The sequence below is a fragment of the Plodia interpunctella genome, chromosome 15, assembly GCF_027563975.2.
Source record: "Plodia interpunctella isolate USDA-ARS_2022_Savannah chromosome 15, ilPloInte3.2, whole genome shotgun sequence".
In the NCBI taxonomy this organism is placed as follows: Eukaryota; Metazoa; Arthropoda; class Insecta; order Lepidoptera; family Pyralidae; genus Plodia; species Plodia interpunctella.
The window spans coordinates 1,859,139-1,884,322 of record NC_071308.1 but is presented as its reverse complement, the minus strand read 5'-3'; the positions used below and the strand labels follow the sequence as shown (position 1 = coordinate 1,884,322).

Genomic DNA, 25,184 nt, shown 5'->3' with positions numbered 1-25,184 from the left:
TGGCCCAGGCCCCTTATGGGAGTCCAATGATTGGATTTTTTTGACTATATCTTCTCTGGTTATGAAAACATTATTTAGTGTTAGATTAAGTCTGTCAGGTGGTGCAAATGTAGAATCATTATTGTCAGAAATTTCATAGACCGAAGAAAAGTATGTAGAAAACAGTTCACAAATGCCTTGAGGGTCTGTAGCAAATTTATCACCATGACTCATAGATTCAGGAACACCCCTAGTTGCACCTGACTTTTTATTATTAACAAATTTAAAGAATTGTCTAACGTCCTTATCTAAGTTATTTTCAACCTCCCTCTGCATAGATTTGTAACATGCGTCCATTAGATGTTTGCTGCGACTTCTCAACATTTTATACGTGTCGTAATCCCTTGGGTTGGCAAACTTTTTAAATAATTTATGATATTTTTCCTTTTCACGAAGACATTGAATAAGGGGATAACTAAACCAGTACGGATATAGATGAGGGTTACATTTTTTCAGCGGTGTGTACAATAGAATAGCAGAATTAATTTCCTCGTACAAAGCTTCTACGGCGCTATCGATATCCAAACCATCAAATAGATCATACCAGTTAATTTTACCTAAATAATCTCTAACATTATCGAAGTTGCATTTATAAAAGTTAGGTTTTAAAACATTAGGATTCGGCTTCATAAGATTAGGTTTGCCATTACAATAGTCAAGATTTATCAGTAAAGCCGGATGATGGCGGTCAAGATTTAATAGTGGGTCAATTTCATTTACTTCTAGGTCATTTATAGTAGATAATACTAGGTCTAAGAGGCGATCGTTACAATTTCTAAAGCTATTGTACTGTTTGAGATCACATAACGCCATTGTGTCAAAAAGAAAGCGGTCCTTGGAGGAAACAGCAGAGCCAGGGGTAAGTCGCGAATCCAAATCAGATTTATTCCAGTATATTTCAGGGAAGTTAAAGTCGCCTACCAGTATAAAATGTCCTGAAGAGTTGTTATTAAGAATGATATTTTGACAGTGCGTCATAAATTTACTGACATCATCGGAAAGGAGATAAGGTGGAAGATAACATAAGCATATATTTAATGGAGAATGGTTTGAGGACTTGGGCAGTATAGAAATCCAGACATCCTCAAAGTTACTGTCCCAGGACGATCTACGAATAACAGTATAACATTTTTTAATAGCCACGATTACCCCTCCTCCCTCGTCCTTCCTCCCGTTATAAGAACTTTCATTTCTATCTCGCCTGAATACATTGTAACGCTCATCAAACATCTCCTCATTAAAAATACCTACATCCAAATTTGTCTCAGTCAAGCAAATTACATCGTAATCACTGTTAAGTATGTTTAAGTATAGCTGATGTGTTTTAGAACGCATACGATTTACATTTTGATAGTACATAAGCATAATCAAATAATTCAATTACAAAGTTATATAGAAAAAAAAAAAAAATATATATATAATAATATGAGAAATAAATATAATTAAATAATCACTATAAATATAAAACTATTTGATTTTCGATAGACAATCCTTGTTTTTAATGTGGATCGCCGGAGAGTTCTCATCTTTCCTAACATAAATGTTTCCATATTTAACCCATACGTATCTGTATTTTCCTCGGGCTGCTACTCTGGACAAGGCGAAAAGCTCCTTGCACTCTGGTGATAGGTGTTCAGAAACGTAGACAGGACATTTGTCGCCCTGTATCCCTAAGTGCACAGAACTTACTGTGTTACCGGGGTTTGATTTGTTGTAACGCTTGACAGCTGACAGGAGAGTATCACGGTGGCGCATAGAGGGCAGTGATAGCAAAATGTTACGTGGGCGGCTCGATGCAGTTGTAGGTAACTTCGCAACTCGGCGACAAGTACTAATTTCAGTATCTGTAGTAGGTAAGCTCACTGCATTATACAGATTCTTTACGAGCGTCATAACATTCTCGTTTCTCTTTTCGGGCACTCCCTGAATTTCAACATTAAGGCTACGCGATACTTTTTCTATCGATTCCAGACGTCTTTGCAAAGCATTCAAATCTTTTTTCAGATCAGTATTTTGTTTCTCAAGTGACTTAACCTTTGCATCAGTCGACTCGATGTCCGATTTGAGCTCTTTCTGCCCGTCTTGTAAAAAGTCTGTAGTTTGTGTAAATTCAAGCCTGACTTGGTCAATAGCAGCAACTACTTCTTTTTTTATGAGGTGGCTCATACTAGATTGAAATGATCTCTTAAATAATTCAAACTTTTCATCCAATTTTGATTCAAGTTTAGAATCCAATAAATTCGCGATACTTTGCAGTGTCACTTCCCCTCCCAGAGACGGGCGTACTGAAGCAGAAGGCTGTGGATTTTGTAAAGAGTTATCAACAATAAGTGAGTCGTCGCATGACATTACTGAGTCATCCAAAACCACCGCTCTCCTAACTGGTGTGTTTGTGTTATCCCCTTTGCGTCGATTAGTTATATTATAGCAAGTAGGACACTTCCATAGCGATTTCGATTTTAAGTCTAGTTTAGTGAATGTATTCTTATCTATATTTAAGCATCTCAGATGGTAATCTTGTTTGCAATATGTGCACAAACACATTTCTCTTTCGCCGACTGGTGGTAAAGTATCTCTGCAGGCAATACAATGTTCGTCGCAATTCGCCATATCGTTAGACAAATTATTAGGAAATTATTTTGCTAATAAAGGATATTATAAATTTCGTATTACTTTATCTCCTCAATATTTTAGTTGTTGAAAGCCAATTTTGAAGAAAATATTTTTGAAAAAATATTTTTATATTCTGCGACTGGGGATTGAACCATGAACTCTCGGACGTCCACCGTGCGTTCTACCGCTGAGCCAGTTTGTATTTAGTGTTAGTGACGAAATTATCAAACATATATGGACTCCTCATAACTTGCTCCGATGATAAATGTTACTCGTAAAAACAATCTTTTACGGTCACCCACTTTTGAAAAATGTCACTGATCACTTTGGAAGTTTAATTGTTTATAATTCTTGAAATATAGTGAGCACAATCACAGTTTTTGTATTGTAATGAGGTCCAAAAATAACTGCTTCCAGTAATATAAAATTCAGTGGTTAAGATGAACTTTTATGCACTAAAATAAAAATGTAAGTACAGAGCTAACAAAAACACGTCCGATGCTGGCACTACGTCAATGACGACTCACCTGTAATAAACCGGCAGGTTTCAGATTGCTTGGTTTATACCGTAAACATTTGATGCAGTTTTTAACATGTTTCTCTATTTCCTTTCTCATTCCTTTCCAGTAATATCTTGCAGATATACGTTGAAAAGTTTTCTCCGCTCCATAATGACCAGCTGTCGGATGGTCGTGGTAATGTTTTAATATAGCCGATGTTTCATGCTGAGGTATGACTAACTGGGCGGTGTCTTTATCATTGTCTTGTAGATAGCGATGTAACATGCCGCTATTCACAAAATATCCCTTGTTAGACCAATATATTCCATCTTCATCTTGTTTGGGTTTTTCAAGCGCGTCCAGGATTTTCTTTAGCTCGGGATCTTTCCGTTGTTCCAGCCTTATATCTGCTCCCGATCGCCGAGGTAAGTCAACAGAGACCACGCAGACCTGCACATTTTCAACTTCTTCAGAGCACGGAGGTCTGGACAGGCTATCGGCGACAACATTGGTTTTTCCTGGCACATATTCTATTTTCAGGTTATAAGGCTGAAGTTGTAAGGCCCATCGTGCCAGTCGCCCTGTAGGAGACTTGATGGACATTAACCATCTCAGAGCTTGATGGTCAGTCGCTACCACCAGCGAAGATCCTTCTATGTAGCCTCTAAATTTTGATATCGCCCATACTACTGCCAATGCTTCTCGTTCAGTAGTAGAATAGTTTCTCTCCGCCTTGGTCAGCAGTCTACTGGCGTATTCTACCGGGTGTTCTTCTGGTCCCTCCCCCTGGACCAGAACAGCCCCAATGGCATAAGCGCTGGCATCTGTTTTCACTACAAAAGGTTTAGTGATATCTGCTTGTTGTAGAATAGGCGCACTTGTTAGACGTTCCTTTAATTCAGTAAAAGCGTTCTCTTGTTCAGCGTTCCATACCCAGGCTGCATCCTTTTTCGTCAGTTGAGTGAGAGGATAAGCAATTTTCGCGAAGTTTGCTACAAATCGGCGATACCATGAACAAGTTTGTAGAAACGACTGCACTTGTCGCACGTTCTTTGGTGGTGGTAATTCTGTTATGGCTGATATTTTTGTCGGGTCAGTGCTTAAGCCATTTTCCGTAATTATATGTCCAAGGTATGTGATTTGGTTCTGACAAAACCGACATTTCTTCCTATTGACGACGACATTATGTTCTTTCAGAAGCTGAAACAGGGCGTTGAGATCTTGCATATGTTGATCAAAGAAGGGTGACAGAAGAATTATGTCATCGAGATAAGCAAGTAAATTTACTCCATCTAATTGTAGTTTTAATCTGTCGATAAACCTTTGAAACGTAGCGGGAGCATTGCGCAATCCGAAAGGCATTCTTTTAAATTCGTAAAGGCCAAACGGAGTCACGAAGGCAGTCTTCTCCTGATCTTCATCTCTTAATTTAATCTGCCAGTATCCCGCCTTTAAATCTAAGGACGACATGTATGGAGTAGGTTTGGCTTCATGCAGCAAATCATCGATTCTGGGTAATGGGTATGCATCTGCTACAGTTACACTATTTAACTGGCGATAATCTACGCACACTCTTACTTCTCCATTCTTCTTGGGGACCATCACAACTGGTGCCGCCCACGGGGATTTTGATGGCGTGATAATACCTTCATCCAGCATTTGCTCGATCTCTTTGCGCAAAATCTCCTTGCGTTGAGCTGATAGTCGATATGGTGCTGTTGCTATTGGTCTGTGATCTCCTGTGTTAATGCTATGCTCGACTAAACTGGCTGGCTGTCCGTTGGGAGTGAAAACGGCTGTATGTTTTTGCAGAAGGTCGTTTAACTTCATGTTTTGGTCTTCAGTAAGACTTCTCATACCTTCTACCCCAACCATAGCAAGGTCAATGCTCGGACCAAACATATTTCTACTACGTGGTGATAATTCTACTTCGGCGTTATTAATATTCATCTGTGCATCTCGAAATAGCGATCCGACGAATCTTGGCGAGTACCCATTGAGTGTAGCAGACGATCTTGGTGGTGTACTCGGAGGAGTAGAGTTGATTAGGAAAAGAGGTCCATATGAGTCAGCCATGGCGGTTTCCTCTTCCGGGATTTTCGTCGGGGATGGAGTCATTATCATGGGGCTCACCATCTTTTCTAATGATGTCATCTCAGCGAGTTTTGACAACACGGATTCAGTTGAGTTCACATCTGCTTCTACGGTAGATACTGCTGCAACATCCTCATCCTCATTTAGGAGGTTATATTTCTTTCCAGGGTTTTCTAAAAAGTGAAATAGTAACTGTGGCAGGTTTAGCACAATGTTTGCATCTTGGATAAAATCAACTCCTAAGAGTGTTCTATTGTCTGCTGACTCGGGAAGTACAATAAAGGTGGTGTCAATGGTGCGCCCTTCCAAAGTTACCGGAACCGTTGCCCGCCGTATCTTTTGTCGCCTTCGCAACCCATCTGCTAGTGTGATGTTGGCTGTTTCGAGCATGAACTTGACGCCGTTCTTCTCTAGCACTCGATGCAGAGTTGTCGATGCAACACTTAATTTAGCTCCGGAGTCTAGATGTGCTCGTCCTTGAATACCACAAATGCTGATATTGACTGTAGGTCGCAGTCTCGATATTGCAACCAGGCTGGGATTTACTGCATAAAATCCGACATCGACGGCTCCAACCTTGTTCTTGTTACAGGTCTGGCAACGACTTCTCACGACTCCTGGTGCACCACATCCGTAACACGTTATTTTATTGAGCGGCTTATTAGAAGAACTAGCTGTCGGTTCTTGCTTAGACGTCGTCGTTTCTGATGAAGTTTCTTTGGTTGCTTCCTTCTTACGGCAGACATTCTCCAAGTGACCATATGATCGGCAATATGTGCATCTAGGCCTCTTCCCTGTTTGCGGTGCAGTAAAATTTGGCTTGCCTCTTGACCGTTCAGAGAGAGTTTCTTCGACTTGCCGAGCTTTCACCAAAAACTCGTCAAATGAGTTGACCGAATCCCTAGGAATACGGTCTCTTATGACAATGTGCAGGGATGTATATAGAAGGTCTAGGCATTGCGATGAAGTAAGGCTTGGCTTCGGCAATTCGGACATAAGGGCTCTCTTCTTGGCAACGAAGAACTCTATGCCTCTTGGGTTCTCCTGCTTCACGCTGACGATTTCCTCATACACCTTATACGCTGGCCGTTTCGGTGCAAACGTTGTGCGAATCAATGCTATAGCCTCTGTCCAAGAGGTAATATCGTCTTTAACTCCAAGCCACCATACAGCGGCCTCTCCTACTAATAGGAGTGTAAGTCCTTCAATGGCGCTTTGGTCAGATATGGACTCGATTTTCTTGTAGGTGCTTATCGTAGAAAGAAAAGCTTCGACTGTAGCAGCATCACGAGTACCATCATAACGGGCAGTGGACGATGCGAAGCTACCACCCTTAGGGCTACTTGTAAGATCATTTCTAGTAGCTAAAACCCCAAGGAGTTCACGGAACTGTCCGTCGGAAAAGCTTACGTTAGCCATATTAGAAATAAGACGAGGACTTCGTCTTGGTAAAATATTATAAAAGTTTTTATCAATTTTGGAAACAAAAGTATCTATGTGGGTAGTTAAATAAATAATGTGTGCAAAATATATTTACACAAAGTAATAAAAGAAAGAAAGTAAATAAGACTAAAAGAAAGTACTTATATCGGAGGAATAGAAAAGAGAAAAAAAAAAATTACAATAGGGTAGAGGAAAAAAAGTGACAACAAAGTCAAGCCCCAGTTGGGACGCCAGATGTAAGAGGGGTAAACTAAATAGGGGAGATATTTAACTTAAACCCACGATAAAACAACAGACATTTATTAGGACAAAGAAATTATTTAACAATGTGTAATATGAATGTAAGTTACGAAAAGGGGATACAACAATTTATCAAGATAGGGAGTCTTAGAGTTTTCGCATACAATCGCCCGGTATGCAGTTCGCTAGCGAACCAACACATCAGTCGATCATACGCGGGCAGCCTATGTTGAGCGCACGAACGGGCAAGTAAGTGACCGACCTAAGTCGATGCGAGAACCGTCCCGATTGCACGCCAACGCAGACTGGCGAGCTACGCGCAGAATTTCTATTTATATGCGCGTGGCTACTCGGCGACGTGTGCGGCGGGGCGGTGGTGTCTCACTGGCGGCGCGCTGCTGGTCAACCGGCTCGCTGACGTCATTGAGGCGGGCTTGTTGTGTTACAGTTTATCTTTTTTCCCGCCACGCCAATGCCTCTTTTTTCCCTATTCTTCATTCGCGGGTCTACTGGAAGAAATTTCTAAAGAAATAAGTAGTACCTTTGTAGTTATTAGTTTCCCATTTGTAAGTTTTATATTTACACTGTTATGTTGTGTACATAAATAAATAAATACAAATGATGGGTTAACGCCATATGGCATTCTCTACCAGTCAACCATAAGACCAAATAGATAATTTTTGCGATGTTTAAAAAATATAAACGCCTTCATCTGGCTAAAACATCCATCAGATCTGGAAACAGAAGTAAATGGATTGGGTAAAAAGTTATCAGTAGAAAGTATTCCAAATATTCATAATGGACCATACGGGAAAGTAGGTAGGCTGATCGTTCTGGAGGGCATATTTTTCGTGTGACGTGCGTGACAGATAGACAAGTCGCGAAAAAATAACCAGAACTAGTACACCTATCTATCTGAGGGCACGGCAGTGCCCCCGCAAGTCGAGCAAACTGTAAGTGGACTATGTCTGTATATAGGAGACATTAAAGAAAAATTAATATAGGTATGGGACTAAAAGAAGCCAAAACAATCTAATTTTTTACGATCTTTGTCTGTTTGCCTGTATGTTTATTTGCGCATCACGCAAAAACTTTTGGTTGGATGGAATTTTTCTAGTAAATTGTCAATTTTTTTGGGAAAATACTGGGTATAAACCCACCTCTGGAGACATAGGCAGTAGGTAGGTACATTACAGTTGGTATAGGTAGTGAACACCGGCGGCACAAAATTAAGCTTAGTTTTATACTTAAGACGGATGTGAAGACCATAATAAATAAAATAATTTCTTTGCGCGTTCCATAAAACAAACGTTCTATTTGCCATTTCCGGAAAGAGCCAATAAAAAAAAACACTCGCCATTTATTTAATTTTGTCTCCTTTATGAAATTAAATTGTACAGGATTACAAGCTCCAGTTTTATGGCCAAAAGTGGGCCTTCGAGCCGGATTTTCTTTTTAACGATCAAAGGACCAAAGTTATATGAAATAATAAATAGGGGATGCCGCGGTGAAACATTCACGAAGCGGGGCCGTAAAGATTGCTCTTTTTTGCCCGACTGCCCCTGATCTTGTGTAATATTTACTGGAAAAATTGTGACTGATACAAGCGAGAGAGGAAAAATGCCATAAAATGTGCGCGATAAAAGTTAATTTTAACATTAAGTTGTTATTAGTTTAAAAAAATATTGGTTATGTTTAAAATCTATAATATAACATTCTTTTTCAAATAAGCTAAGCTGAAATTTTCTTTAATCTAAGGCTATTATTTATTTATAACGTAAATTAGTTTGAGTATCAAAATAACATTCAATCGGTTCAGTAGTTTCGGAGTGAACCAGTGTGTGAAGGTCGGTCAGACAGACCGAAACAAGAGGTATTTCAAAAGAACAAAAAATCAGTCACAACAGCAAGAAAATGTGCGCTAAAATAAAAAAAGGGAGCAATAATTTCAGCACATATAAGGCAGATGTTTTGATAAAAATAAAAACACAAACATCACAAAAACAAAGTAAAGTGGGAAAAAGTAATATAAAGTAGAAAAATCGTCACGATGTAATTTCGTCACAAATCAATTTCGCCACTTTTCAGTAACTAATTAGTTGAAATTGTTTTTTTACAGTTCACGTTGAAAGTAATACACATGAAAGTATAGAAACACTAATTAACAGCACTCAGAACATTGACGTGCGGTTGTTTTATCAAATATAACTAATTAAGGATAGGTTAATGATCAAATTTATCTAATAGATTTGTTCATCAAAAATGAATACAATCACATTTAATTTATAGTTCTCTCTATAAAATAATGTTGAACGAATGAATGAAATTATTATTTTTAAATAGACTATCCACTGCTTTAGATATATTTTTAGTTTTGGGTAAAATAAAAATGTCTGGCACATTTTTATGTGGGATCTAACATTCAAAAAGAATAGTTGTTTGTTCCGAAATAGATTTGGAATAAAATTTAATATTGGATCTTTTTTTAGAAAAAATCGCATAAGCTATAATCAAAGAGTTTATGGATAAAAAAACATTTTTGCTTCACTATGCTAGAGTAACATATATGTTACCTACCATTAGATTTAGGAATAACCACATCAAAACATATAAACATCAACTAGAGAACTTGCCGGAAAATAATAAATATTTACGACTGCGCACTCTATAATTAGTTCTATTATTGGTTTAATTATAATTTACAACCTGGAAACCTTACAGCTCCCGTGGGAATTCCCAAGAATCGGAAAACGGCGAGAAATCTCCCGGCTAGGGAATTTCCTTTTTAAAAGCAATTATTTAAATCGATGCTTCGGAAGATTTATGCGGATCGTAGTCGCGGCGAAAGGAGACTACTTAAGTTGGTTATCCGCGGACAAAGATGTTACACAAATATATATTTGTGTATATATTTGACGACCTCGGTGGCGCAATGGTAAAGTTCTTGCCACTGAACAGAGAGGTCCCGGGTTCGATCCCCGGTCGGGTCATGATGGAAAATGATCTTTTTCTAATTGGCCCGGGTCTTGGATATTTATCTATATTTTTGTATTTGTTATAAAATATAGTACCGTTGAGTTAGTATCCCATAACACAAGTCTCGAACTTACTTTGGGGCTAGCTCAATCTGTGTGATTTGTCCTTATATATTTATTTATTATTTATATTTATTAAATATTCTTTTCTTTCAGACTTCAATGTTGACGTTCAGACTTACTTAGTTTTATTATATGACATAGAAAAGAATAAGACAAACACTGACAAGTGTAACACTTATTTAAATATAAAAAATACATTGTAGGTATACCTGTGTTATATATAAGCTTAGTTCATAATTAAGTACAAATTTGTATCTTGGTTGTAAATTAGTCAATTTTCAGCCATATAACAAAACAATCATCAGTTCAGATTGTTAAATACACGCCATTTTATATTTATGGTATGGGCACTTTTCTGTCAGGTATAATTTCGAATAACTTAAATTTCGACATAAAAATTGCCCGGTAATGTTTATTCAATCTTATTGAAACATAATAAAGTACACAAGTACTTTTGTTTACTTTATTATTTACCCATAAAAAAGCTTTATATATAAGTAAGTACATATCACATTAGATATTCGCACACACCCCTCACTAACACCACGAGGGCGAGGAGTATAATGAAGCTATTAAGTGACGGGTTGGCCCGGAAATTGTACCCCGAGGCCATCATTAACCCTTAACAACCAGGGTGCCACCTGCCTGGCTTAATGAGTGCAAAATTTTGATTTTACTTTTTTTAAGTTCCGTGGATATATTTTTATATATACAAGCTGCGCCCCGGGGCTTCGCACCCGTAGGAATTTCGGGACAAAAAGTAGCCGATATGTTACTCTATGTTATATTCTAGCCGAGTACGTAATTTTATAACAATCGGTCGAGTAGATTTTTCGTGAAAGGCTAACAAACAAACATATATACACACATATAATTTTACATAATTTGCCAACAATATTACCCTAAGAAGAAGGAGGTTGTCTCGCCGGATCCGCTAATAAACGTGAAATATGATCGCAATTTTATCAGTAATCTCGTGATCTATGATAATACTGTTAACTCAGCATTTTTCATCACTCGAAATTTTTATGGTTCATAATTCAATTAAGAAGATATCACACTGGAAACATTTTCATGTTAAATGTTGCTAAGACGAGTGCACACGATTTGCAATGTATATAGTTTTTTTTACAAAAATTACATTTTTGCCACAAGCTTTTATTGTCGACAGACAGACAGACGCCAGACAAAAAACTCATTCAACATAAAAAATAACTATTAAAATTTGGCTACGGCCACCAGCCTGACGTCGATCCTCATTGGGGATGCTATTGTTGCCTTTCAGTTGTTAAGGCTATGTGTACCTTAGTCACCTCACCTCAATATCCACGGGAAGGTATAGGGTTGTTTTATTCTAGGACGGGACCACACGCCAGAACTATAAGATACTCGTATAATATCTGTAGTAATATTTAAACGCTTAACACCACTAATTGGACGTAATTCCCTACGTCTCGCGTCTACTCTTCCCCTGGACCCTTGTCCAATTAAACCGATACAACTCGAGCAATGACAACTGCCGGGGTCGACGACCTTCGCAACAATTACGAACAATACTATATTGTAAACGGCGCTTGTGTAGGGCACACTAAATTCGTTGTAATAAATCGATTCGAGATTCCCGATGATTGGCAAATCATTCGAAAATATGCAAAATTTATACGAAATTATGGGAAATACATTAGTTATTATAATGTAGACTAGCTTTTGACCGCGGCTTCACCCACGTGAATTACTCACGCGTGAGTTCAAAAAGTTTTAGTTTAGTCTGCACTATCGTGAAATGACAGTTTTATGTAAGAAATCCTAACATACATATTATAAAACAAAGTCCTGTGCCGTGTCTGTCTTGTCTACCTGTTCTTGATAAACTCAAAAACGGCACGGGCATTCATGCGATCTATTTATTTATTTATTTAAATACACATAACAAATTGTAGTAAAACTATACATAGTAGTAAAATTATAAGGTTACGATCTACACTACAATTCAAAAACAGTGTACATTCAAATTCAAAATTCAAATTCAAAATTCAAATTCAAAAATATTTTATTAAACTCCACAAGTTACACAATCAGATAACACATTAACAGTAAAAAGATAAAACAATTACAAAAACTTGTTGGAGTCCTGGAGACTCAAACTAGGCCGGAACCTGTATCTTGGGCCACCAGGTCCCCTTGTTACTTCCGATGTTTACAAATGTGAAGTTACACAGTGTTCTTTTATACATATATATATATTTATTTATTTATTTAAGACATGATTTCCAAAATGCTCTCCGTAGCCTCATAATCTAAATCAATGAACCATTTTTTAAGTTTTAGTTGAAATTCTTTTTTTCTACAATTATATAAATCCAATTTCTTATTAATAATATTATACAACATTCCTCCACGAAAATCATAAAATTTATGTGCAAACGACGTATTTACGAATATACGCTCACAGACTGCGTACTTTCTTCTTTTCACGTCCATATCTTTCTTTACATTTGCCAAAAGGGTAGAGTGTATACGAGTAACCGTTGCCGATATATATAGCTGTCTAACTGTCAATACTCCTGCCTCTTGGTAAAGTTTAGCTGTGGGATAAAGTCGCGGTTTAGACAAGCTAACTTTGAGTATTAGTCTTTGCGCCCTTTCCAATTCCATCATATCTGTTTTGCTACATCCACCCCAAGTGGAGATGCAGTATGTTATAATTGACTTAGCCAAAGCATCATATACCATGTTAATTGTACTATTATCTGCCACGTCACGTAATTGTTTGAATAAATAAGTCAATTTCCTAACTCTTTGTGATACCGTATGTATATGTTGTTTAAATCTTAAATTTGAGTCAATATGAACACCTAGATATTTTATTGTTTGGACAGAAGAAATGCTTGGACAGTCACAAGTTAAATGTGTTGGGAAGATGCATTTGTGAGCAATGATAGACTGCGATATACCTGCAATTTCGGCCCAGTTACGAATGGAAAACAGCATGTATTTCGTTTTGTCCTCATTAAGAGTGAGGCTGTTGGCCATTAACCATTGAGAAACCTTACCAAAGCCCGTCTGTGCAATTTTGAAAAGTTGGTCCCATGTGGATGCATAGAAGGTGAGTGTAGTGTCGTCCGCATAAGATGCAATTCGACAATTTTCTAATTTCATTTGGCATAACTCATTTATATAGCAAAGAAAAAGTTTAGGCCCAAGAATACTGCCTTGCGGTACGCCAAATTCGACTGGTTTGTCGTCACTTATATATTCCCCTATTTTAACACATTGTGTTCTATTTTTCAAATAGTCTGAGAATAGTGACAGTGCTGAACCTCTTACACCCAGAGCTTCTAATTTTTTTAATAGGGACGGAACAGAAACAGTGTCGAAAGCCTTACTAAAGTCCATAAAAATGGTTAAGCATTTCACTTTAGTATCGAGTTTTTGCACGATAAATTTCGTAAAATCTAAGACTGCGTCGTCAGTGGATCGACCGGACCTGAAACCATATTGCGTATCAGATATCAATTTATATTTATCTAGATAATTAGTCAGGCGGACACCAATGATGCGCTCAAATATCTTTGATAAGGTATTCAAAATGGCAATTGGTCTATAATTTCCGACACATCCTCTGTCCCCAGCCTTGTATATTGGATGAATTACGGCTTTTTTTAGTGCATTGGGAAAAACGCCTGCCTCAAGGCAACGATTTATTATACTTGTAATTACAGGTGCTATGGTTTCAGAAATGGCCTTTAGTACCTCGGCACCAACTCCGTCCCAACCTGGAGAACAATCGCTTTTTAGATTTTGTATACATGCTTTAACCTCTTCGTCATCGGTTGGCAAAAGTACGAGTGAGTTTAAAATAGAATGTGTTAAGTTTGATGTTGAAGGTGTGCACGTGGGAATTTTGTCAGCCAGTTGTTTGCCTATAGTAGCAAAATAGTCGTTTACGTTGTTGATTGAAGTCACTTGGTCAACATCAGTGGTCAGAAGCTGTAGAGGTACGTTTTTACTCGCATTTGTATTTGTTATAGTCTTAATAGTAGCCCATAGTTTTTTTGCATTGTTTTTATTCATGAATAACTGGTCTCTTTCATATTGCTTCTTTAGTCGTTTAAGTAAATTATTGCAGTAATTTCTATACCTTTTATAGGAAACTTGCAATACGCTATCATTTGGTTTTGTGCGTAATTTCTGGTGCATCCTATCTCTTGTACGAATACATCGCAACAAGCCAGGAGTTATCCATGGTTTTATGGTAATCCTGCTCCTAGGTATTATTATTTTTATTGAATTTTTGGTTATTAGCATTGAGAGAATTTCTATTAATGTATCGGTAGCCATATTCAAATCACTTTCCATGTATATTTTATCGAAATTATAATTACCACAATCAGATTTGAGACTTTCAAAATTTATTTTGAGTTTGGTCAGGTACGATTTGTGTTTAGGACTCTTTTGATTTCTCTTGATACAGCATAGTACAGAATTATGGTCAGTTATGGTTGTATTTAAAGTAAATGTATATGATGTCAGTCTGGTTTTTAAAATGACGTGATCTAGACAAGAATTTTCTCTAGTTAGTGTATTAGTTGCAGGGTGTAGACCGTGAAGAGCAACTGCATCCAGGTATGCCAGTGTATCATCACAGTTGTCCAGTAAGTTAATATTAATGTCTCCTACCACCATTATATTTTTGTATGATGACAAAGTACCCAATAACAAGTTAAGCGCATTAACAAACTTGTCTACGTTTACAAAACTGGGGGATCTATAAATCGCCACTATGACTGTGTCAGTTCCTATTTTTATGATTAATCCGGTTCCTTCCAAGAGATCCGTTTCGGTTACTGTACAGTTCATACTATTGCTTATATAGACTACCAATCCACCATTTTTGTTATAATTATTAATTGTTTTGTGAGACTGATATCCCTGAAGTATCGGTAATTGTGCATTCGTAGCACAAGAAAGCCAGCATTCCGAGAGCACTATCACATCTACAGGGCATTTGAGTCTGGCTAATAGTAAGTTCAGCTCATCAAAGTTATAGTTGATACTACGTATATTTTGCTGTAAAACTTTCAAATAGTCCTTATGCGATTCTAGATACTTAATACAGTTTTCTGGTTCACAAGTCACGCCTGTGGTTATGTCAAACCCGTCTATATTTTCAATTAATGTATTGGTACTATCGAATTTGTATAAATAAAAAATTATGGAACAATCTAGAAACGACATTACGACCTGTTTTTAATTTGTGATCGGTAGTTATTTGTATAAATATATCCTCAAGTAACAACTTATAATTTACTAAAAGCTTATCCACATGCAATTTACAAATTTGTTTACGAATGTGTTGAGGAAATACGAGTATGAGCAATTTTTGCTTATATGCTAGGAGAAGAATCATGCAATAATGTTTTTGACAATAAAAACAGCTATTTAAAGTATTAACATGCATAGAAAAAAGAAAATTGTATTGGATCTGCCACAAGTATTGTAGAGGGCTTGTTAGGTAATGTAATCTAATACTATTCGAACATTCAATATTACAATGCGATAAGATTATGCTTATTCTATCTAATAACACTAGTTCAGGTACATATAAACAAAATACAAAACTAGTAACCTCAAAAAATTTAGAAAACCTATCTAATAATTGAATTTGGAATTTTACAAAATAGTGATATTGACATTTGGTATCAAGCGAGTTTTTCAGAACCAACTGCTTCAGGGCCAAAAACCCTGATTAGGTCTTTGTCCGTGCGAATGCGTATTCGCGGAGAATTTGGCTCGTGATGTTGCCGTACGAAGATTTTGCCTTCCCGCGTCCAAGCAAATCTCCAGTTGTGCTGTTTGGTTGCCTCACGTGTTCGACGGAAGAGGTGGCGATTTAATTTGGTGAGCCGCTCATTTACGTAGAAGCGCCTAGTTGGTAATCCAGTATCAGCGGTGGTGATACCCCGTCGCACCCTGGCCGCTTGCAGCAACTCATCACGTACAGCTTTCCTCGCCAGTCGAACTAAAATTAGGCGGGGACGCCGAGGTTCCACTTCAGATCCGGAGAGAGCAGCGGCTGTCTCAAGTGATGGTCCCAATCTGGATACGTTCATTACATCCTGGGCGGCCAAGGAAACTCCCAGTTTATTGGCTAATGTCATCACTATATGAGGTAGATTTTCTCCTTTTAACTCCGGTACAGATGAAATCTCGATGTCATTGAGAAGAATATCTTGGTCGCGGTCGTTTAACTCCATTTTTAGGTTTTCAACAGATCTTATTAGTTCATGGCTATTCTGTTCAGATTTCTCAGCAACTTGCCTCTCCAATACTTGCAGGCGCGCCTCTAACTTTTCCACCCTCCTGTCGCTATCATCCATTCGTAGTGATAGCTTTGCTAGATTTTCATTTATCAAGCTTATTTGCCGTTCGCTTGCGTCCATTCGTTCTCGAAATTCACCACGAAGACATACATACAAAGACCATATAAGAAACATGCAAACAATTAAGAAATATGTGATAATGTTATATAGATAAATATTAACTAAGAAATTTAGGTTTACAAAATCATAGTCAAGATAAACATTAACTGAGAATTCTTCAATAGGCTTTTTACCGGGTAAAAAATAAAGTGTTTGAAGTATCTTAAATATTCACATACAACAATTTAAAGTCACTTTAATTGATCAATTTTATGATTTACTATTTTTAATTATCATTTAGTTTATTAGGATCTTCATCGATAGTGATTCCAGAGGAAGATTTAAGTGTATAATATACTATGTTTTTACAAGTGAAGCAGCAGTGGAAATAAACAAAATAAATAATGTAAGACCTAGAACTGTCCCTCGAACCCCGAAACCCTCAACTTGACTTTGCGTCAAGGTCCCCCGCGCACGCGATGCGGTAATATCCTATACAATATGCTAATGCCCTTATCTGGTTCCGGCCGAGCCTTGGACTTGCCTGAAAATTGCCATGACTCGTGTATTATGCGGCTTTTTGACCGATACATGATGGTGTAAGTTTGAGTATGTTAGTAGATTTTGAGTTTGCATAGATATGTTTGCGAAACCTGGCCTCCGACGCTCTATGGCGACGGAAGAAACTCTGAAAACTCTCAGATGAAAGAGAGAGAATTTAGTTGGTGACTTAGGGAGTTTCTCACATCATAATAATTTCATACGTATGCAATATTAAGAGTAGGGTAGAAAAAATATGAAGGCATTTCTCTCTCTTCATAGTCATATTCCTCATGACTGAGGGTCGTGGTCATTACATGGAATGAAACACACGTAACAACTTTGTTTTGCCATTGCCTTCTCCATTTCACACACAAGTTAATAATCAACAAGTGTGCATATTTCCTCACGATGTTTTTCCTTCACCGAAAGCAAGTGGTGGTCGATGAAAACTTACTATACATGAGTCAGATTGATATACAAACTTATGTGGCACGAGTAGGATTCGAACCTGAGACCTTTCGATTCACAGGCGGGGGTCTTAACCATTACACCACCACAGCTTCGGAAGCATTTCAACCTCATTTATCTAATCTGTTTTCATACATTTGGAGAGTTATCGTCATACGTCGCGAGTCGTGTTTCCTTCTACTAATATTCATATGTTGTGCTCTGCATATAAAGATTTGGAAGGCGTTAAAAATTATATACATTCGTTTATATAGTTACACGATTTCGGTTTTAGGCATACATATTTTCCTTAAACCTCTATCCACAAAATAGTATCAAACACATCGGGTAGATTCATACAAACAGACCTGCACTGCAATGCGAAAGACTTAGCTTTGAAAACGAGTTTAGTTACTTATGCGTGAGGTGATGTAGTTTGTAACAATTTGAGCTGACTCAGAACGAAGTGATTGATAGTCTAATTTCCGGACTAGACACTGTCACGGTCCGTTAACCTGAAACTTCCATTTTGTTCTGTAAAAAATGTTCTCAACATAAGGTTAAAAGGTCTTGATCCATTTGCAGACTTTTTATGCGTATAAGATAAAAATTTAAGATATTTCTTTATATGAAGATATCTAAGAAATGAAAGCTCCGAAACAAGAGTGATTTTATTTATTTTTAAACAAAAATTCACTTTATTCGAGTGATCAATCGACCACGCGCGCTTTGGTGGACGTCATAGATCTTACACATCTAGGTTGCATAGTGGGTTCTTTCCTATTTTTCCCGGTTATTACCTTTAGGTACCTAGGTGTTTGTATACCTTTCTGTCAGCATTTTTTTAAATCATTGACATCAAGACATTTTTCTCGTATTAAAAAAAATATATGTTTTGAGAAAAAAAAGTGGTTCCTACACTAAGGGTGACCATAAATCGAAAGTAATCAACAGCTGCCCTCCCTAATCGCTTTCCCTTCGATCGATTCTCAACAAGTCTTTATTTACCGCCCGAAATGATCTTTGACCTTCGCTTTTGTGGACAAACCTTTCTTGTATCGTGACTTGCAACAATGTAACAATGACCTTAAAATTCACCTAATGTATGAAGAAAGGTAAATATTGTTAGACGTGAAAAAAAACTGGTGGTTGAACTTTAGATTTGAATGTTATTATTCTGGTTACGCTTTCAGTATTTCTCTCTATGTCTCTGGTTAAATTCTCGACTGTGCCCGAAACTTGGGCTCCGCGAAAAATAAACAGTTTAATTTTTCACTGATTTTATGAACGGCTACCAATGTCGACCCTTTGGGAATGTTGTTAATGTTGTGGCGACGATATCTACCACGCCACATGCACAACGGCGCAGATGTAAAAAGCCGATCAAACGTAACGAATAACAAGCCACTACGGACAGATGGCACTACGGTCGACTCGCTACTAGAAGCTAACAAGCCTAGACCGCGCAGACAGTGCGTTTTCGATTGGAAGCATAAATACAACCTCCAACATGACACCGTGCGGATCCCCAGGCGCAACACCTAGCCTGGCGGGAAGATCTTCCCTTTGTGGCGGTCGAGCATAATCACCTGGCTCCCGCTACAATGCCTATCAGCTTTGAGGGCTATATACCGCTGCATCATACGACATCTACGAGAGAATGAGGAAGATAAGATTTTTTAGTACTTCAAATAAACGTCAAAAATTGAGTTTACTCAACACAAATATAAGAAAATGAGATTGCCTCTCGTATCCGTGCAAAGAGTACATAAGCAAAACTTCAATATATTTTCGAGTGCTCTTAACCCTTCGCACGGCATATTAGCTCTCGGCCATGTAGTACCAATAAAGTTACCTGGCAGGGAACAAACGACCCGAGCACGTGACTTCTGTATGCCAACATAGGGGGCATTTGTTTGTGTCTAAATCTAGTAGCAATACGGAAAAATAAGTTCTCACTTGCAAAAAGTAAATGGAATTGAGAATGATAGTTTTGTTCGCCGAGAAAAAGAAGTAATAGTAATTACTATGGTTTGTTTCTGTTAAATATATACTATTAGGAGATTGAATTCATATTAGATTTAAATTTATTTTGTACGCTTTTTGCAAATTGAGAGTGCATGTGATTGCGTTCAACGTTCAACAAATAATACGAACCGTAGGTCTATTCAATTTCTTTTATTTATTCTATCCCCAAACAATAAAGAGAAAGAGAAAGAAGCGATACCAATTTTTTCCTATCCATATGGATAGGATTATGGAAAAAAATTGGTATCACGGTCGGTACAGTATCGCGAGAATAGAGCGCAGATGGCGGGAAAAGCAAAACTTGACATTTGACAGTTCTCTATTGACATTGACAGAACAGGGTGCGTTCTATAGCTAATTCTTGACTAGTTGTAATTTGTAGTTTACAGGTATTTGTTTGTTAGATTGTGAAGTATAATGTGGTTGGCATATTTATAAATATCATAAATAAATCATTTTTTCTTCTACTTAGTCTAGTAAATAGAACTCACCCAAGCGTTTTCTTCATAACGAGGTCTCGATCACAAAGTTAAACTTCGTCCCCTTACAAACTCCGTGTATTTTCTCAATTTCCATTAAAGTTAATAAGTTGACAAAGTTGAGAAATTTCGTCGTCCATTTTCACCTTTTGTTTCGATTTGGTAAACATTGAAGTTATCTCGGCTTTCAGTATTTTTCTTACGAAACTTTGTGTAGGTACGTACAGTCAACTGCACATCACGACATCAAACATCGTATACGTACATAGCCACTATTTCCACTGCATAAAGTTGTATTCTGTACTAACGTGCTAATCAATGTGGTATGGTCAACATCGGTCGAGGTGATCATCATCAGACAAGGCAACTTGAGGCTCAACTCAAGTTACCTTGCGTGAAGATGATCTCTCAGACAGCCTCAGCTGACTGTACTTAACTTTACTTTCTTTGGCGTAGACGAACGGAGCCCTATACCCAGCAGTGGTTTACGGAGAGCATCGGAAGGTGATGACTATAATTAATTAGATGTGTGTGACACTGTACAAGATGTCTAATATAAAAAACTCATTCGACTCTGTGATTTAATAAGATACAAAAATTTCTCACATCCCTACTAAATCAAAGAGAATATCTGCGGCGACACGATAGCTTCAAGGATACCTATCCTTCGCTCCGCGTGGCCTTCACCTGAAGGCCACGCGAAAGCCTTCGGGTTAACTTGTTAACGCCTTGAACCTTTAGGACATATAATAATATATAGTCAAACTTAGATCATGTGTGTGTGTGTTCATCAATTACTATAATATTATAATGATTTATTATTTATTTAATAAATTGTTTTTTCACTTCAAACTGGTTTTGGTGAAGTAAAAGATTGTGAGAACACTGGCATGCGATTACTTGCCAATAGATACTGGAAAGTAGTCGTTAAATTCATATGAAATTCCTTTAAAAAAAATCACTTGAAATAAAATCTGACACCAGTTTTAGTAATAACACATTTGATAAGAATGAAAATGTAGTCTTGATCGGGAGCATCATTTCTATGAATTGCCTCGTGGCATGCTTTTCATAAATGAACAGGCACAACATTACATCCACTCACGGTCACGGTACTCCACTATTTCAAGTTAAAATGTGAAGTAAAATCATTTAGTCATACTTCGCTTCATGCCACAACTTGGCAGGCACCAACCCGCGATGTCTTGCGAGTTGAAATATTCACATCATAAATTTGTGAGGAGTGTCGACGTCGTGACGACACCAATCTGGGATCGAGATCGAGCTTAATACTGACAGCTGACGTATGGATATGTTGCTTGTTAAAATAAAATATGAGCAAAATTAAAAAAATAGTTTATACATTTTAGTGGTTATAAATGTAACACTGGTGATTATCATGACATCACATTACAGAATAATCTATCGGAAATAAAAAGATTTTTACGATAGTAATGACTACTTCAAGCGCGCCATAGATTCCGACGCTTTTGAGTGTTAAGATTAGTAATATGTTTAGATTGCATCAAATAAAGTGTAAACAAGAAGGCAGTGTTGAGTGAAATGGATGGAGTTAACACACTATGTCATAGTAGGATATCTAATTCAGTGTACACTACGACGAGGCGTGTGACAAAACCGCTTGTGTTGTAAACAAACCTCACTGTCCTGGTTACAACTGATTGAGCTGCAATTGTCCATTGTTCACATTGAAACATACTGCTGTCCGCGCGAAAACATAGCGGCCAATTGGAAATGATGGATGAATGAATGAACTTTGCCGGTCATTCGTTATGTCTCTTTGATGTTCTTACTCTATTAGAAGTCACGTTTAAAATAAAAATGTCCTCCACTACCAGCCAATGACAGTAGGGTATGAGTCTAATTTCTGAAAGTTTTTTGTAAATTTCTGTTGAGATTTTGCCGTAATTATAGCTTAATTTTAACATAAATAATAAATAAATCTTCTCGGAAAATAATAATAACACGAATTGCATAAAATGGGAACAAAGGCCTCAGTGTTAAAAAATTGGCTACAAAAGTACAGTTTTTGAGAAAAATCTGTGTACTTAGGTCTAGCAATTTCCACTGGAACAAAGCTGTGGGGCATAGCAGGTTTATATAGTGGTTTGATTTCCAAATTCTTTTCAGCAATAGATATTAAAATTATTCTAACTAGTTTTCGCCCGCGTAAATTTTATTATGTCTTTCTCCATACTTCAACTACTACAAGTATGCGAAATTTCAAGAAGATTCGTCTAGTAGATCGAGCGTAAAGAGGTAACAAACAAAGGTAGGTAGGTAAGGTAGGATTTAAAAAAACGTGTAGTTTCTTAGAGATTTAACGCCATCTTGCAGCGAGAGATTGTGCGCGTAATCAGTCGGAACGCGATGCTCCAATAACACCACGGTATTGCGATTGGTGTAAATGTTTATACTCTAGAAACGGTGAGTTATGATGCTAGCCTTAAAATATATTGAAGTGATAATTTCTTTAGCGGCATTGTGCCCTTTGTGATTGGTAAAAATGTTAAACTCGCGTCAGGACACCGAGGGATTTCACTTCTGCTGGCACTCCCGGAGTGCAACCAGTTTTTTGATAACATTATACTACCAACAAATAATCTCAAAGAAGAAAGGAAAGCTCAGAATGAAACGTTACTGTACTATTGATATATAATAATTAAATAGTTGACTAAGCTTCTCTCCTATCTTTATTTTAAGCGCAACGATTGTTTATTCTTGTAAATTACTGGATAATGTCAGCTCTCTCGTGTTCTGTGAACAATGCAAATCAAACGATGCGAGAGTTATTCCTTACGACTGTATCCCTCATAGCAGAGGGTTGTAAACATTAGGTGGAATGAAACACACACAACGACTTTATTGGCAATATTAATGGAGTGGTTTGCCATTGCCTTCTCCATTTCATACTAGAATAGATTTCATATTAGATGATAAATTATTATCAACTTGAGCGGTTTTCCTTTACCGCAATTAGTGATTACCTACAAAAAAACTATACATCAGTCAGAATGGTATACGAACTCATGTAGCACGAGTAGGATTCGATCCTGGGACCATTCAATTAAGAGGCACACTTATTAACCACTGGACAACGACGCATGTGAGTTATTACGTGAATCAAACTTCCTTTTGCGCATTACCTGAATTTTATTTTCCTTCCTTCCTATGATAGTCCCCGACTATGACGGATGTTGCGTCATGTTTCATATTCAATTAGATTTAGGAGGAGAACATTTTTGCAATAAACATCCTTGTTTGGGATATTTGCTTTTGTCCGCAGGTCCGTCCGCGGCCATAAGTAGCCGTGATGGGCTATATTTTGCGTCACGCAGCTAAACCTGATATTCATATTTATTTATATATTTTTATTTAAAACAATTTATTTAATTTTTATTTTATGTCCAATTAATTATATAATTCGTTTTTATTTTATTTATTTCATTTTATAAAACTTTATATGAAAATATTATTATAAATAAATTCATTAAAAAAAAACAATATAATAACCCGAAAATGTACTTATTTCCAGCAATGGAGGGCGGCGCGTGGTGCGCCCGCGACATCTCCCTGCGCGCGCAGAAGAAGTTCCTGTCGAGGGTCGGCGGCGCGGCGAGCGCGCGCGCGCTCGTGTTGGACGAGCACGCTGCCAAGCTTCTCGACCAGGTACTGAAGGCCGGCCACGAAACGAAAAGTGTTTGTGAAGGTCTAATCCACACTTAATAAATGCGCACTTAATAAGTTTGTCTGTCTTTCTGTCTGTTCCGCTTTCACAGCTAAACCGCAGTATTGATTTTGACGAAATTCGATATGCATATAGTTTAAGACCCCCGTTCAAACATATAGTATGTTTGAACGGGGGAACATATTGATGTTTGAAATGGGAACAAGTTTTTGATGTTTTGATGTTTGTTCAGGCTTTTGCAGAGAAAATTCACTCGGACCAAGCTGTGGGCAAAACCTACTTTCTAATTAATGATTTGACCTTGGCTTTGACCGACTGAATTCCTAACACGAACATACGACACAACTTAACGTCAAAATTTACTCATAGGTGCACCAGATAGTCGAAAACAAACAGTTGAAAAAACAGTACTTTTGTTTCTTTACACTCCTTAAAGGGCCCGAGGGCCTGTTAGGAGTTAGCCTCAAAGTAAGTTCGAAACTTGTGTTATGGGGTACTAACTCAACGATACTATATCCTATAACATTTTACAATTAATACGCGGAAGAGCTCATAAGCTGAAATGTCAGAGTTTGATAAGATTGTTGGTTCCTGACGGTTACGTGGGGCGCCGGCGCCGGCCGCCACTGCTGGAGGTGCCGCTGTGCCGCTGTACCTCTGACGCGAACGCTTAATTTAGAGGCAGAGAAAATTTATATTTTCTCCTGTTCTCTGAATGAATTTACAATAACGTCTTTAAATATCTTATGTTATACATAAATAATGTAAAAGGTTAACCTGTCGTGTTAGAATATGTTTTCTGTAATGGTAGGTTAAGTTTGGTGAAATAAATAAACATATACATACAGGTCATTACGAAAAAGAAAATTTTCCGAGCAGACCAGACCGCGGATAGAGCCCAAAGTAGTTATAAAGGCTCTGAACTTCAAATGAACTTTTTGCTACGTGTCTACAAATACATGACAGAATAGAAAACAAATAGGTATTCCGCAAATTGTTATTGAATTTAATTTGTTTTGATTTGAGCCAATTGATGCATCGCAGATTTCAAAACATATCGATCGATATTGTATGAGTACATACTCACTTATTGTATCAATCGGTGAATAAAATATAGAACAATATTTCATACTTGAGATTATTTCATACACCGACTAACATTTGTCCGCGGTTTCGCCCGCTCGAATTTCCCACGGGAGCGGCATTTTTTCCGGGATGAAATTCTTATATTGAACTCCGTACCTAACTAAACTATACATATAACTATGTTAGAGAAATTTCAAGTGCACTAACTGCATCGGGAGCGAAGCCCCGTGATGCCGTTAATTTATACCTTTGTGTGTAAGTTCAAGATTTCAAAAGGAATAAATAATATCTATAGAGGGCCAGTAGCTAACTAGCTAATGAGTCGCAGTCACACGCGTGCTTCATACACTTCACAAATTCAAATTCAAATCATTTATTCAGAAATTAGTTTTTCTCGTCAATTTTTATATTTATAGTTATTTCTCACAATCGGAAATTATTTT

General features: G+C 37.4%; 2 protein-coding genes across 3 annotated transcripts in view; one reads left to right on the top strand and one right to left on the bottom strand.

Moving 5' to 3' along the window:
- sigmar (salivary glands marred) overlaps positions 1-25,184 on the top strand; it is a 71,916-nt gene that overhangs the window by 39,389 nt on the left and 7,343 nt on the right. For both annotated transcript variants that reach the window (XM_053755653.1, XM_053755654.1), the window contains one exon: positions 23,503-23,636. In XM_053755653.1, coding sequence (XP_053611628.1) covers positions 23,503-23,636 — 134 coding nt within the window. The remainder of the gene's footprint in view (positions 1-23,502; positions 23,637-25,184) is intronic.
- LOC135309856 (uncharacterized) lies at positions 13,533-16,487 on the bottom strand. Its single transcript, XM_064436438.1, has one exon. The coding sequence runs from the start codon at positions 16,468-16,470 to the stop codon at positions 15,730-15,732; it is 741 nt and encodes a 246-aa protein (XP_064292508.1). The 5' UTR covers positions 16,471-16,487; the 3' UTR covers positions 13,533-15,729.

Coding starts and splice junctions, on each gene's coding strand:
- LOC135309856 (XM_064436438.1), bottom strand. CDS start 16,470: ATGGACGCAAGCGAACGGCAAATAAGCTTGATAAATGAAAATCTAGCA.